This window comes from Nicrophorus vespilloides, unplaced genomic scaffold (genome assembly GCF_001412225.1).
Source record: "Nicrophorus vespilloides isolate i.1.1-1 unplaced genomic scaffold, Nicve_v1.0, whole genome shotgun sequence".
In the NCBI taxonomy this organism is placed as follows: Eukaryota; Metazoa; Arthropoda; class Insecta; order Coleoptera; family Silphidae; genus Nicrophorus; species Nicrophorus vespilloides.
Window position 1 is genome coordinate 14358 of NW_017097935.1, and position 17201 is coordinate 31558.

General features: G+C 29.4%; 1 protein-coding gene across 1 annotated transcript; it reads left to right on the forward strand.

Annotated features, from left to right (window-relative positions):
• Positions 1–15490: 15490 nt before the first annotated feature.
• LOC108561380 (neuromedin-U receptor 2-like) lies at positions 15491–16444 on the forward strand (the record flags this gene model as incomplete). Its single annotated transcript, XM_017919282.1, is given in 1 exon segment — positions 15491–16444. A coding segment is annotated over 1 exon segment (934 nt), but the record flags the coding sequence as incomplete, so codon positions are not given.
• Positions 16445–17201: the final 757 nt, after the last annotated feature.

Below are 17201 nucleotides of genomic sequence, written 5' to 3' on the forward strand. Positions count from 1 at the left end.
TATGAAAGTTAATCTTTCTTCACATTTTTTTCTTTAGAATTATATGAGTTATATGAGAGTGTTCGGCATAATTTGCGAACTGGTTTAAAATTACTTTCATCACTAGAAGAAATAGTCAGCATATCAAATCTAAGTGCTGAAGATAATGATTCTTCGCAAGTAAAATTAGTCTCATCTTTGCATATTGATTTTTTCCCTTTGACAATATAATCAGTGATTAAACTTTGCGATGGTTTTGCTATTTTGTTGTACAATTCCTGATATCCAGAAATGCAATTCTGAAGCTCGCGTTGAAACTTGAATGCTCGTTCAGAATTATCATCTTTTTCGATGAAATGGTTTGCCAATTTGTGTCAAAACGTGACAAAATGGCCTAAAATAGTTATTTAAAAAAAATGCTTCTTGAAATAAAAACCGCATAACTTAAAAACCGCATAAAAAGAGGACCGAGTGTATTTACAAACAATATGAAAAATTTACAAAAAGAAGAAAATGAAAAAAAATAAGTTAATTTTCCTAATATATTGTTATTATTGTATCAATTATTTTAAAAGACAATAGTATTTTCTACAAAAGAGAAAGTAAATTACCATTGATTAAAATCTTCTCAAATCCATTCGAATTGTCCATTTCATTTCAACAATAATAATAAAAAAACGTTCATCGCAACGAAAGTGTCGTAATCCGAGGCAGGAAAAGCAAGATAAATTCGTTGGGTCCCCAACAGATATACGGGAAAAGCAAAATAGAAGAAAAAATCGAGTAAGCTAAAGCTTTAATACCGAGCTTAAAATATGGCCGTTTTTTCCCATTTTATTATTATGTTTTTCCCACTCGCACTCTGTCACAGCTCCACATTGTATGTTTGTTTATGTTTGTTTTTTGTTGAATTCGGTACATTTGTTACTACGTGAATTTAATTAAAGATACATTTTGCGCTGAAAATTAATTCCGTTCTGTACAATGTTCCGAAAATGTGCGAAACCGCTAATAATCATATACAAACAAATGGACGCTAATTGATTAATTAAATATTGTAGATTCTTTTTGCGGTTTCATTAATTAACTTAATAAACACATTGATATTATTTGATTACACAAAAAATTAAATATACATTGTCCATTTATAATTTAGGTTAATTTAGTTGAAATTTGTTAACCTAACCTAATTTAAGATAAATTATAGGTTAGATTTTAGTTTATATTAAATTAGGTTAATTTAGTTAAAATTTGATAATTAGATTTTCTTGTAGATTCTTTTTGAGGTTTCATTAATAAACTTAATAAACACATTGATATTATATTATATAATTTGATTACAAAAAAAAAAAATATACATTGTCCATTTATAATAGAGTTAGGTTAGGTTAATTAGGCTGAAATTGGTTAACCTAACCTAATTTAAGATAAATTATAAATTAGATTTCAGTTTATATTAGAGGTTAGAATAAATTAGGTTAATATAGTTAAAATTTGATAATTAGATTTTCTTGTAGATTCTTTTTGCGGTTTCATTAATTAAGTTAATAATCACATTGATATTATATTATATAATTTGATTACAAAAAGAAATAAATATACATTGTCCATTTATAATAGAGTGGGTTGTGTTAATTTAATCGAAACTGGTTAACCTAACCTAATTTAAAATGCATTATAGGTTAGATTTTAGTTTATATTAGAGGTTAGAATAAATTAGGTTAATTTAGTTAAAATTAGATTTTCTTGTAGATTCTTTTGCGGTTTCATTAATTAACTTAATAAACACATTGATATTATATTATATAATTTGATTACAAAAAAAATATACAATGTCCATTTATAATAGAGTGGGTTGGGTTAATTTAGCCGAAATTGGTTAACCTAACCTAATTTAATATACATTACAGGTTAGATTTTTAGTTTATATTAAAGGTTAGGATAAATTAGGTTAATTTAGTTAAAATTTGATAATTAGATTTTCTTGTAGATTCTTTTGCGGTTTCATTAATTAACTTAATAAATACATTGATATTATATTATATAATTTGATTACAAAAAAAATAAATATACATTATCCATTTATAATTGAGTTAGGTTAGGTTAATTTAGCTGAAATTGGTTAACCTAATTTAATATACATTACAGGTTAGATTGTAGTTTATATTAGAGGTTAGGATAAATTAGGTTAATTTAGTTAAAATTTGATAATTATATTTTCTTGTAGATTCTTTTTGCGGTTTCATTAATTAAGTTAATAAACACATTGATATTATATTATAATTGAGTTAGGTTAGGTTAATTTAGCTGAAATTGGTTAACCTAATTTAGTATACATTGCAGGTTAGATTTTAGTTTATATTAGAGGTTATGATAAATTAGGTTAATTTAGTTAAAATTTGATAATTAGATTTTCTTTAAATTATCAAATTGTTAAAAAAAACTGTTAGAGTCTTAAATAGTTAAGGTTTCACGTAAACAACTAAAAGTTGCATGCAACGTTTAGTTCCATTAATGCGCAAATTCATAAGCTCCGTTTGCGTGAAAATCTGCGAAACTTTTGCTAAACTAATCTTTAAGGAAAATATTGAATATAATGACAGCAGCTATTACTTTGCAAAACTATTCCAATATAGAAAATAAGTATAGAAGTTTTGATCGCGCGACCTTCATAACACTCTCCTCCCATTATTATTTTATTCAGCTTTGTCGTAAGCGAGCAAACAGAAACTTTTCTCAAGCACAACAATATGAATACACATTTCATTTCGCAATTTTCATGAAATCCTGTATAAGACACCGAGCGGATCTTATTTATTTTCATTGTTGGGGATAGAGTCAAACCCCCGCCACCCCCCAGTTTCGCGAAATAAAAATACGCATAAAAATCGCTTCTTTTCTCTCTTATCCTTAATATAAATAATTTTGTGCTTTCTTCGTTTCCATTTAGATCCTTTCACGAGTCTTTGAGAAACCATCATTGCGAGATGTATAAAACGAGATAATCCTTTTATAGTTTTATTTGATATTACATAATCTATTTTATTATAGTATTTATTTGAATTTTCATAAAACTGCATTACGAATTTAATAAATTTCAAAATTCTTTCCCTTTGCGTGAAAATCTGCAAAACTTTACAAAAGATTATGTAATTTTGTTTTATAGTATTTGTGTAGATCGAAACGATATGTGAACTTATACATTCTGGTTAATGAGGTAACCGGTAACCTAATTGTCGTTTCGGTATTTCGAAGTCCTTGCGGAGGAAAGTAATTCATTTCGGACGATTTAAGCGGCCGTTATGTAACGTCGCACCGATTCCGCTCCAGTTGATGATGCTCTTATTGCTTAAGACCTCTTCGGTCTCGGAGAAACCCGACACAACAGGACGATTAAATAAAGCATTTGCGGTGGATCAAGTCCTGTCATTTTTATTTCGCAATTGCTGCGGAGGATGAACACAAAAAGAAGTACAGAAGAGAGAGCTTTCGATTTATAGAATGAAAGTAGAAAAAGAAAAAAAAACTTTAAATGCAATTCAAACTTTACAATCCAATTACGTGGATAACCGCAGGACGATTAACCATCATTTCAACGTGATTAATCGATGCGGAAGTTCATCAGTTTCACCAATCGACACAAAAGAGTTAAGCTGTTGAACTGTGCGTATTTTTGTAACGTAGCGTAATTGCCTTTCAGCGTTACGTTTTTTTTTTATTTCGTTGTCATTTCGAAGAATAAATTTTTCGATTTCCCAAACGAGACGGATGCTCTCGGCATTGTGATGGTTGGTTGTAGTGGAGAGCGTTTGCAAGTTTTCCCATGAATTCTTGGGCTCGAGATGCATGTTCGGAAAACTCTCCTTATTTTGTCAGCATCCCCATTTTCCGCCCACGTATTCCGCATATAAACATCGACGTTTCGATGCATTTTCCACGTCTCCGATTGTTTGCTGAATGATGGAAGGGAGCGGCGGGTGAAACATCCGACAATTTCCAGTCGAAGTCTCGTGTTTGCTCTTGCATCCCCTATTTTTTCTTATTCGACTTTTTTTTCATTTCTCCTTGTTATTATTTCGACGCGGATGTTGTTGTTCCAACAGTGGGAAAGGTTAAGTGTTTCCATCGACTTTGACGGACGATCCAAGGGTTAGAAAAAGAGTTATCTTTATGGAAATTTCAGAAGAAAAACCCTTACACACTTAACAACAGTTTGCAAATCCTTTCTATTTTCAAGACCCCACAAAAACTTAGTTTTATTATTTTTCATCTACAGAAAAAAAATTCACTTATAATAGTAATTTAACAGACATAAATATAAAAAAAAACGAAAATACTTTCCGAACAAATCCTAAATCCTAATCCAAGTTTTAGTTTCTCCATTTGCTGAGAAATACGAACATTACTGTTCTGTAATCATGAGTAAAGAATCCAACTTTTTTACATAAAAACTAAGACTTAAGTTGTTCTATTTTTTATCTGTAGAAGAATACAAAGTTATATAAAAAATAAAAAATGCATTCGCAATAAAAGTAAATCCATTAATAAATCTAATTTAACAGTGGAATGGAATTGCGTCTGCAGAATAATCGTGCTTTATTATACGCACGGGTCATTCATTTCCTAAAGGATTTATTAATAGCTTGAAAAAATGTCACGGGCATTATAAATTCATGCAATTCCATTTAATCATTCACATACATTCTTCTCGAGGTTTTATATCTGTACGAGTTAATGGAATTGTCAAATATTTGATGTCTCTTTATTATAACTAACGTTAATTAATGTTTAGATTGTTTAAAACATAATTTATCAAATAAATTCATTAATTACAAAATTATTACGTAATAAAATTAATTTGAAAATACTTCATGAATAAATCATTCCAGCTTTCGTTTACCATTAAATTTAATGGGAGGAAATAACATTGCATCATATAAAAGCTGAGATATAAAATACAATATGAATAGAAATTAATTTCTCAAAATTTATGATCGATTAATACATTTTTACATCAGTATTTTTTTTTAATTTAAAATAAAAATCCAAAAATCTTTAATAAATTCAACTAAACAAATTATAAAATTCCAAAACTAATTAAAATTTATAACAAAAAAAATACTTTTAGTGGAAATATATTTTTCCTTTTTTTTTTGTTGTCAATTTATAAATTATGAAGATAAAATATTAACATAATAATGTTATAAAATGATGCGTTTTAGTTATAAAAGAACAAAAATTTACATATTTTCGAGTACATGGGTAACAATCCATCAAGCCGCAGATCGTATCTAAGCTTATCCTATCATATACTGAGCTTATGCAGTCCAATATTTCGTTTGGGGTGGTGGTTTTGCGTCGATTTCCCTGGATGGCGGAAACCGTGGGGGTGGAATGTTATGGAGAGCGATTTTACCTCTCCGCAAAATTTTCCCTGGCTGTAATTGATCGACGTGTACACCGAAATATCTACCTAATCTCGTTTGTTCAGCGAAGTAATTTCACCGAAAACTTTCCAATAAACAAATCCAACATGTTTCTTCGACGTTCTTATTTTATATATATTTTAATATTATTATTATCCAACGTGATTTCCGAAGCGTTAATTAACTTCACTTGAAAAAAAATATTATTTCTTTATTTATTTATCTTTTGGGGATTTCAAGTTTTAATGGATTTCCTTCGAAAACAGAGAATATATTTATTCGCGAAAATGTACAATTAAAGTTTACACTTTTCCTATTGACCTTGGCGGAAAACAGGGGTGGAAAAGGCCGCTTGATTTATTACCGAAGCAACACGATGTTCGTCTGTTCGGTTTTCCCATTTAAAACAGTAAATAAGGGCTCTTGATTTTAAGCTTATTCGTACGATCCGAGGCACGTAGAATCAGACCGAATTGCCATTACAACAAACCTCTCTCCAACTACACTTTTCACCAACCGATCGTTTTTTTTTCTTTCTCTACTGTTGTTGGTTTTTTTTTGTTTCTCCTATATCAATCGATCAATTGCGAGACACTCGATGATTGATCTCAATGAAGAAACTTTAAATTACTTTTTGTGATTACTACACTACGCGTTTGCGTTTCGATAAAGTTTTTACATAATTTTCAATATGTTAAAGTGAACTTTTATTATTGTAAACTCATCTTTACTTGTTGCATATTCAATATTCGCATTATTCATCTCAAACGCAATGAAATCATCACTTCTTTTTTTAACAAATCATCACTACTGCAACTATTCAGAAAGCTGTATTTTTTTTCTTTGTAATTGGATTTTATTGAACCATAAGCAATAAATGTTGGAAAACAATTACATTTTTTGAATTCATTCGGAATCTTCCTCCATTCACGAAGAAGAGCTTTATTCGAATGTCTAAATTTTCGTTTGATCTCTCTTCTAAGTAAATTCGATCATCTAGTTTGTTTACGAATTTCTCAATTGGGAAATTTTTCTCATCAGACAAGACGTTTTTTTTTTAACATCGGTGAGATCCTGTCCTTTTTGGAACTTGTAAGTCTTCACTTTGAGTTCGATTTTGAGTATTTGTTGTATAACATCTACAATAACATCAATCAATGCTAACAATTTGGTTGCCAGTAAACTTAATTTTAAGTCATTTATTCTATTTATGATTTATTATTTGAACTGCAACAGGAGAACGCAATTAATTAAGTTTGCATTTTCTATTAAAGGAAGTTAAGCTGTTCGCAATGAATTATGGAGTTTGGATTTATAGAACGGAATCGTTTTAATATATATATATATAGAGAGAGAGAAACTGAGGATCTGAATTATTGGTTTTGGTGGATTTTCAATTTGCCTTCGTCATTATTTAATGCCAGCTGATTTACGGTTTTGCGGCGGAAAGTACAGTGAATGTGCACCATTAAAATAAACTATTTGTCCGTTCTGCATCGACGTTTTAAATCGACCTACATAATAAACAAAACGAGGATTTCACAAAAACACAAAACTGGCACAGTATTTAATTCCATGTAAAAATTGAATGCGTTCGCTAATGAGTATCATACTTTAACAGTAATTATTTTATGTTCGCTGTTCGTTAATTCCATGAAATATTTAGTTTTTTTTTTCATATAGTTTAAAGGGTAACAATTTGAATGAATATACTTGAAAACATGATGATCATACTTAATTACTTAATATTGTCTATAATTATGTAAGAAAAAGTCATCAAAAGTCTTTTTTTTTTTTTTATTAAGAAACTATAATTAATATGTAATTATTTTACTTTTCAAACAGTAATAGAAATAATTTTTTTTAACGGAAAAAAAACGAAAAACTTTTGTTCATGCATTGAAGTAAATATCAGCGATCTACAATTACTCACAAAATTACTTTGTATGCTAATCTGGAGAGAGCGTCGACAGCAAATAAATTAATATTCAAAGGCATGTAAATTGGATTCGTTCGAAAATAGAAACTGCGTTAGTTTCCATGTGCATTTTAAATGGTAACAAAGTTAAGTAAAATGCACCGCGCGAAATTTAATTGAACCTTACATAAGACTCGACTCTACCAACTAATCAAATCTGCATTCTCAATTACATTTAATTAACAAGAACTGATACTATACAATCCAAAATATATTTACTAATTTATTTATTTTATGAATCAAAAATAGTCAATAAAGAGTTTGCATTTACAATTTTGTTCTTTTTATGTTTAAATTAAAACACAAATATTATTTGTTAATATAATTTAGATCATAAAACTATTTGACAATAAAAGAAATAAAATACTAATAAAAATCTATCAGCAAATAACAATTTTTTTCACTCTATTTTCTTCGCTTTTTCAATGTAAATATATGTCCATAACTATGTAGAGTAGATGGATCGTAATGCCATTGAAAACTGGGTCAATACAAGTTCGAAGTTATCTCTTTATGTTGGTGAAATTTTCACTTTTCGGTGGGATAAATCTCTGCAGATTGATTTAGTTTCTTTCGCTTCCTTCAAAAATATACGGAAATTATGAAATTCGAATGAGTTTTCCGCGCAAGGGTGAATAAAATTTTCATCAATTTAAAGCTGAAATACTATTATGTATTATTATATATATATATATTTTTGCCCGGTGAATTTCCTGAATTATTTTATAACATTTCCATTTCAAATAAGACATGAACTATGCGAAAAGCAACATTATTTATAGTAAATTTTTCTTGATCTTAGTGCATCATTATGTATGTAGATGTAGTCTGTATTAAATAAATAAATGAGAAGAAGTCTTTCTGTGTTATTTATGCTGATATATTCTACAACAAAGGTAAATCTATCGAATAAAGTGAAACAAAGTTTGCTACGTGCAATGTAATGAGTGAATCGTTGCAAGAATTTGAGCAAATCGATGGCTTTACAAATAATTATATTACTTTTTTCATCGTCTCCTTAAACCCTAATTAAGGTCAGACGGGAAAATCAAATTTCCCTCACGGATCAATTATAATGTCGTCTCGTTGATTCCATCAAAGTTACGTAATTTAATAGCATAATTGATGCGTTCTGGTCCGTCTATTGCGCATTCCTCTAAAATCTGCAATTAAGATCTAAGCGTTTTTTTTTAAGAGGACGGATGCACCGAGTATTCCAATTAAAAGAGCAGTAGTCTACACGCTCATCTCTAAATGAAATCGGCGAAACAAGAAGCTCTGGAGGATTCCAAGTTGCATGGAATTCTTGGAAATCGTCACTCGAAATACCTTCACGTTTTTTTTTTTGTTGTTGTTGTCTGTTTTACTTTATATATTTGCAGACATTAATCGCTGTAAGGAAATCTATAGTTTCTGGAAGCTTTCGAATTAATTTTAAATAATACAATTAATCTCTGAATTTATCCAACTGGAACGGATTTTAAACAATTTATTAAATTTCTGTTTTTTTTTTACTAAACTTTATTTAAATTGCTAAAATTTACATTAAAGAAAGACTAGACTATAATAATGTAAAACTTTTGAAACAATTCTTGTAAATTTAATTTAAATTTTTACAAATTGACAAAATATTTCAGTTTAAATTAGAACACTTTTTAAAATAATTAATTTATACTTAATGAACGAATGAACTTTTACTGATTTATTAAAATTATTCTAATATCATCTAAATTAATTTCCTTAAACGTAATTTCCTTGAAATCTTTGAGAACTTTGATTTAAACTTTGCTGAAACTTTTCTTATTACTGGAATACACCTAAGAAGACAAATTGTCGTAAACTTTGAACTGAACAGTAATAATAATATTAAACCGTGCTTGTTGTTTAATACAATTGGAGTTATGGGACATCCTACATTCGTGCAGAATTAAATTTTGGTCTAGTCGGAATTATACTTGTGTGTAGAATTTCGCAAAACGATTTTCGTGTTCGGAAATTAATTGGGGGATGTTCGTAAGCCACTTAACTTTCACTATAACTATTAGGTTAAGTGCGTGTGTATCTCGTCGAAATGTAATGCCAAATTAAAGGGATGAAATCGGCAACCGAAATGAGAAACTACGCAAAGCGAACGCGGTTACAACAACCTTCGCAAATCGGTTGATTAATGCGTGATTCTCTACAAACAGGAAACATCTGTTTCGACATCATCAGTAGAATGGATTGATTGGAGAATCGGTCGGATTATTGCGAACGGACTTAATAGCAAATAACACGAAAGTTATTGGATCCGCAATAAAAATAAATTCACGTTAGGACGATGATATTTTCCTTTCGCCTCGCCGAAGCACTTTCCGACCGAAGAAGTTCGTTTTCTCATATTTTTTTTCTTCTCCTCATTTTCATCCCTCCAAGGAAACCAATTTCTAAAGGAGGAATATATAATAATGCGGCGACACTGAAAGGACGACGACGACGACGTTTTCATGCTTCACCAAATATTCTCTTATTACGGTCAAATTAGCGAACATTATGTTACAAATAAACAGATATCGAAGCACGAAAAATAACACATAAAAATCCGAGCAAATCGTCTTGTTTGCACAGGTGAACGTTCTGTAATTCGATCAGCTTTGAACTGTTGAGGGCATGGAAATTGCGAATTCGCAATTAAAATCTCTGCGTTCGTTATTTTTTTTTCATTAGTATACGGAGCAATCAACTTTGCAACGTGAATGCTTAATTGGTGCAGATATATTGCTGGGATTATCAAATGCGAGATGCAATTTCATTCTGATGCGAAAACAACATCGAAATAAACAAAAATTGTAATAACGAATACCTGGAAAATACAGTTTAAAATCCGATGATTGCACAAAAATATGAAATTTTAACTTTTTTATCTTGATTATGATGACGTTATTTGTACAAATGTTAATTAATATTGGTATTAAGAAAATGCACCGAATTGATCAAAAATAATCAATTTAATTACATAGTGAAAGCTGTACCTTTCATTTATTTATGAGGATTTATTTCGGGTTTTTGATCCGACGTTATGATTGCACAAAAATATGAAATTTTAACTGTTTTACCTTGATTATGATGACGTTATTTGTACAAATGTTAATTAATATTGTTATTAATAAAATGCGCCGAATTGATAAAAAATAATTAATATAATTGCAACGTGAATGCTGTACCTTTCATTTATTTATGAGGATTTATTTCGGGTTTTTGATCCGACGTTAATTCCATGCGAAGTAAATTCAAATTGAATTACCTTACGTAAATACAAGAAGCGAGGAGAGTGTTAGAACGTTCGTGCGAATTACATAAATACGATGCTCGTAATAACTCACGCAGCAAGCATTGATCCATAAAATGAATAGGAGTTCGCATAACACTTCTTATGAATTATTAAATAATTTTATAACTAAATTATATTTGCACGTCATTGCATTTCATCTACTTTAGTAAATTAAATTTGAGATTCTATGTGAATGTTTTGTTTGTACTTAATTTCACTATTCTATACCTTGATTTTCTACAGTTTTTGTGTCATGTTTCTGCGAAACATTTATAAACTAGAATTAGGTTGAAAATAATCAATTAATCGTGTGGTAATGAATTGCTCAACATTTCCTAATTCCATTATATTTTATTCCTAGAATTAATAAAGATAAGAAATGGGAAATTGTGGTCATATGCATAAATTCAAGGTGTGTCACGCAATAAAGATTATTATTATTTGTTTTATTCAGTAAATTAACCTTATATATTTATTTTTTTCATTGATTACATAATACTTTATTTAATTAAACATATTTATTGAGTCTGTTTTTAAGTGTGAAATAGAACATTGATAAAAGTCCATCATAATTGTGAACACCGAAATTTATTTCATTCCAAACTAATAGTTTTGTTCTTATATTACTTTATTTTTCTCTTAAATAACATTATACGTGGGTCTAACAAAACTTCGCTAAGTTGACTGGAAAAAAACTAAATAATAACAATTGTATTTTAATATGTTTAATTTTCATCCTTTTATAATTTCTTTAAATTTATAATTTGACATGAAATATCCTTAGACTTTAACAAATTAAGAAACAACTTTTGTTTTTTTAAAGAAACAAATGAATTAAAGCCAATTTAGCAAAATTTTTGTTAGACCTCACGTATTTATTGTTGCAACAACAATAAAATTGGGAACAAAAATGAGAATGTTTGAATCATTTGCAATATTAAATCAGAATCAGATCGAACGGAAAAATAATTGTTGTAAACTATATTTGTTCAAATTTATTAAATTCAACGAATTGCGTATGACATGAAACGAAATTCGTTTGTTGAAAGTAAATACTGCATAAAAAGTGAATAATAATTGTGGTATGTAACATAAATATATAAAAGGATTTTATGCCAATGGATTTTCAGTTTATCGAATAACATGGAAGTTTTTATTCATTCATTATATTTAAATCTAGTTATGATAAAATTGAATAACATAAAATCGATTTTATAGTTTATTTTTATCAAAACAACATACATTTTCCTAAAGTTAATTAAGAATTCTATTGGGATCATAATAATATATTTTTCTATTAATTATTATTAAAAAAAATTTAAGTGAATTAAAAAAAATTGAATGTCTTTTAGTAAACATTTACAATTTTTTTTTACAAATTTATTGTGAATAATCGAATAATGAAAAGAAATATTAATAATTATTACATTTATTCAAATTTCATTTAATTTTCTTGAAATTTGATTCAAGAAACTGAAGTTATTTGCTTGTAAAATACATAAAATTGTAATATGATTATTGGTAGACTGTATTCATAATTTAAATTGAATAGAACTGTGAGTGAAATCGTGGGTGGATAACATCAGAATTAAGTGTGAATCACAATTTCAATTGAATCAAAACGTCGATGTTGACGTTGATGTGGATGTGGCAGTATTTTTTTGTGTGTTGAGTGATAAATCGATAAATTAAATATAATTTGTCTGGACGAAAGGGCAAACAAATAAAAGTAAATGAAGTGAATTTATTATTATTATACTATATTATATATACATAACAAAAAATAGGAATTTGTTGAATAATGAGTATAGAATAATTGATGGGAAACAATTATGCATCGATCAAGGGCAATCGGATAAGCATTGATTGAGCTATTTTTACATTGAATAATTTCATTAACAATGCGTCCACTCTCTTCGTCGATTGATTAGAGAACCATTAACTGGAGTAATGATAGTAGAAAGAAACGATAAGGAATGTGAGAATCTTATCACATCCTCAGGGTCGGGACGCTTTTAATCAATACTGTCGTCACGTAATAGAGGAAGTAGTGGAGAGAAATAGAAAGGATATTTTCCAAATTTGCCGAATACCGAAAGAAGTTATATGCATCCACCTGTCAAGTGCAGACGCGCTTATGGGGTGACGCCGCGATTACGGATTATCCGTTCTTATTGGAATCCGATATTTTCGCTTTGCGGGGAAAAAGCATTCCAATTGAAATACATATTTTATTTTTTTTGTGATGTAATGATCTCCATTCAATCTAGCTCTCTCTCGGGATTAGGTGTTTTATGTTACCAGATGCTCCGTGGTATATCAAAAAAAAAAGCATAATCTTATTTTTATCCTGACACAATGCAAAGTGGATTAAAAGTTCAATGACGAATTTGATACTCATAACATGAAAAGTGTGCACGAACCTTTTTTATACAATGGAATTTATTGTTTGTTATTGTATATATTGTAATCAATAAATTATGTTTTCAGTTCTTTTTCAAAATCAGTAAGAAACTAAATCAATAATACTTATTGATTCATATTTTTTTGTAAGTTTTATGTAATATCTCAATAAATATAAAACTTTATACATATTTTATGATTACATAAGAATCTCTCTTACAGTTTGCATTTTTTGATATAACAACTATTGCTTTCTATTATTTAAAGACGTAATTTAGAAATATTTTTTTTGTAATTATTTTACATTTTTCTTTAATAAATGTTTAAAATTAAAAAAAAAATCATTGCATAATATTTTCGCATTTTTCGAAATTGTTATGTCGATAAATAAATAAAGTATTTACACTGTCTTTGAAGTAAATTAATGATAAATATATGCCTTTCTAATAAGCCTATTCGCAATTTTGTCCTATTTCCCATTTTCTTCCAATAAATTTTAAAAATTAAGGATTTTTTTAAAATTATTTTCACATTTTTCGAAAATGTTACGTCTTGACGTTTTATTTAACAAGTCAATAAATAATCAAAGTATTTACATTATCTTTGAAGAAAATTAATTATAAATATATGCCTTTCTAATAAGCCTATTCACAATTTTGTCCTATTTCCCATTATTCTCTAATAAATTTTCAAAATTAAGATATTTTTTTATAATTATTTTCACATTTTTGGAAAATGTTACGTCTTCACGTTTTATTTTTTTATTTAACAACTCGATAAATAAACAAAGTATTTACATTGTCTTTGAAAAAAATTAATGATAAATATATGCCTTTCGAATAAGCTTGTTTACAATTTTGTCCTATTTCCCATTTTTCTCTAATAAGTTTTCAAAATTAAGATTATTTTTTTTGTAATGTTTTCACATTTTTTGAAAATGTTACGTCTTCACGTTTTATTTAACAACTCGATAAACAAACAAAGTATTTACATTATCTTTGAAGTTAATTAATGATAAATATATGCCTTTCTAATAAGCTTGTTCACAATTTTGTGCTATTTTTCATTTTTCTCTAATAAATTTTCAAAATTTAGAATTTTTTTTTTGTAATTTTTTCATATTTTTCCAAAATGTTACGTCTTCACGTTTTATTTAACAACTCGATAAATAAACAAAGTATTTACATTGTCTTTGAAGTAAATTAATAATAAATATATGCTTTTCTAATAAGCATGTTCACAATTTTGTCCTATTTCTCATTTTTCTCTAATAAATTTTCAAAATTAAGATTTTTTTTTGTAATTTTTTCACATTTTTCAAAAATGATACGTCTTTACATATTATTTAACAACTCGATAAATAAACAAACTATTTACATTGTCTTTGAAGTAAATTAATGATAAATATATGCCTTTCATAAGCCTGTTCACAATTTTGTCCTATTTCCCATTTTTCTCTAATAAATTTTCAAAATTAAGATTTTTTTTTGTATTTTTTTCACATTTTTCAAAAATGTTACGTCTTCACGTTTTATTTAACAACTCGATAAATAAACAAAGTATTTACATTATCTTTGAAGAAAATTAATGATAAATATATGCCTTTCTAATAAGCCTATTCACAATTTTGTCCTACTTACCATTTTTCTCAAATAAATTTCCAAAAATAAGATTTTTTTTTGTAATTTTTTCACATTTTTCAAAAAAGTTACGTCTTCACGTATTATTTAACAACCCGATAAATAAACAAAGGATTTACATTATCTTTGAAGTAAATTACTGATAAATAGATGCCTTTCTAATAAGCTTGTTCACAATTTGTCCTATTTCCCATTTTTCTCTAATAAATTTTCAAAATTATGAATATTTTTTTAAATTATTTTCACATTTTTCGAAAATGTTACGTCTTCACGTTTTATTTAATAACTCAATAACTGCAAAAGTTAATTAGATCATTGAATATACATACCAAAGATAACATTATAACTTTTTCAATTAACCTATTTCTAGATGTGTGACGTTTTCCATTTAGCTGTAATTTGCTTTAAAAATTGAGACATAAATGTTTCCAATTATTATTTTTAAAAATTAATTTGATTTGTATTAGTAATTAACAGACTAATAAAAACTATAATTATTTGAAGGTTCGTGCTTGGAAAATTTTATTACATAACAACTCTACATATTATGTGCGTGCGTAATGAGCAAGTAAAGCAAACATAATTAATGTGCGTTTTTTTTTTGTATTATTATTATTTTTTATGATAATCGTTGTTAGCGCAAAGATTGATAGTTAATTATCGTTGGCGGCGTTCGGAATAATAACGAATCTGTTAGTTGATTAATAGTGTGAGGCTAATTAATATTGTCGTGTATGTTTGCTCTTTGCAGGCTTTAAAGCGATGGAGTGAAGGATGTCCGAAAGGGAGAACGAGACGCAGAGGTGGCTGGAACTGCAGAACGCCAGCCAGGCCTTCAACAACAACATCAGCGTATCTGCAGAGCTGCAGTCGGATTGGGGCCCGAAGAGGGATCCACTGTACATAGTCGTACCACTCTCCATCCTCTACACGATCATCTTCATCACCGGGGTGGTTGGTAACGTGAGCACGTGCATCGTGATCAGCAGGAACAAATCCATGCACACAGCCACGAACTACTACCTCTTCAGCTTGGCCATCTCGGATCTGCTCTTGCTGATCTCGGGATTACCACCGGAGATATACTCGATGTGGTCCAGATACCCGTACATCTTCGGAGAGACCTTCTGCATCATGCAAGGCTTCGCCGCTGAAACGTCTGCAAATGCAACAGTCTTGACGATCACGGCTTTCACCATCGAGCGATACGTGGCTATCTGCCATCCCTTCAAATCGCACACCATGTCTAAACTATCGAGAGCCATTAGATTCGTCATGGGTATATGGATTGTAGCTGTCCTCTGCGCCATCCCTCAAGCCGTATCCTTCGGCATAGTCTACGAGGAATCAGAGAACGGACACGTCTTCGAAGAGAACTACGTGTGCAGCATCAAGGACATGATCGTTCCCAAGCTCTTCGAGATATCCACCATGGTTTTCTTCGTAACTCCACTAACGGCGATCATCGTCCTCTACATCCTCATCGGTCTTCAGCTACGATCGTCCACTGTGGGCCCATCTCGCGGGAACAGCGTCAAGCTCAAGCATCGGGTCTTCAAGCACGCCGAAACCAATTCCACGCAAGCAGTCGTCATCGTCGACGGTGAAAACGGAGAAAAAGAACCTCAGCATCCGCAGGACGAAGAAGAGGGCAGAAAGAACTACACCGGGAATTCTCAAGCCACGAAGCACGTTGTGAAGATGCTAGGTGAGTACAAAATACACGGACCGGTCAAATTTCATACTCGTTAATTAATCCCACACATAAATCCTCGCGTAAAATTAATACGAAGAGTCTCACCTTCGCAATATAAAGTAACCCATCTTGTGTAACGCGCCATCACTCTTCCCATTTTCTCAGAATACTCATTACGTCTTACGGTATTTATTCTGTGCGTCCTTCCCTACAAGCATTAGACTCGTAATAACATCAAGGAGACGCTGAGCCGAAGGAATAATTTAAATAAGTTGATGCGAGGACAAATTAATATTTATAATGGAGAGTCTCCCGCATCGCGCATTGTAATCTCGGCTGTTAACTTTAAATAAACATACAGTTTAAAGGATACTAACAGTAACTTTAACAGACGTCGCAGTACAACTGAATTCCTTTTTACTGAATGTTAAAGTTTCCGGAAATTCATTAAAACAGTTTAATTTGATATTATAACAAATCTCACTTGATTTATTTCTGCGAATGTTAATGTTTCCGAAATATATCAAAAACTATTTAGAATCGAACAGAAAATCGTAAATTAATTTACATAATATCCTTATTATAATGAAATCTGCTCTTTCATCCTCAAAATACGTTCGAAAATCTTTTCTGCAAACGTTAAGGTTTCCGAAATATATCAAAAACTAATTAGAATCTAACAGAAAATCGTAAATTAATTTACATAATATCCTTATTATAATGAAATCTGCTCTTTCATCCTCAAAATGCGTTCGAAAATCTTTTCTGC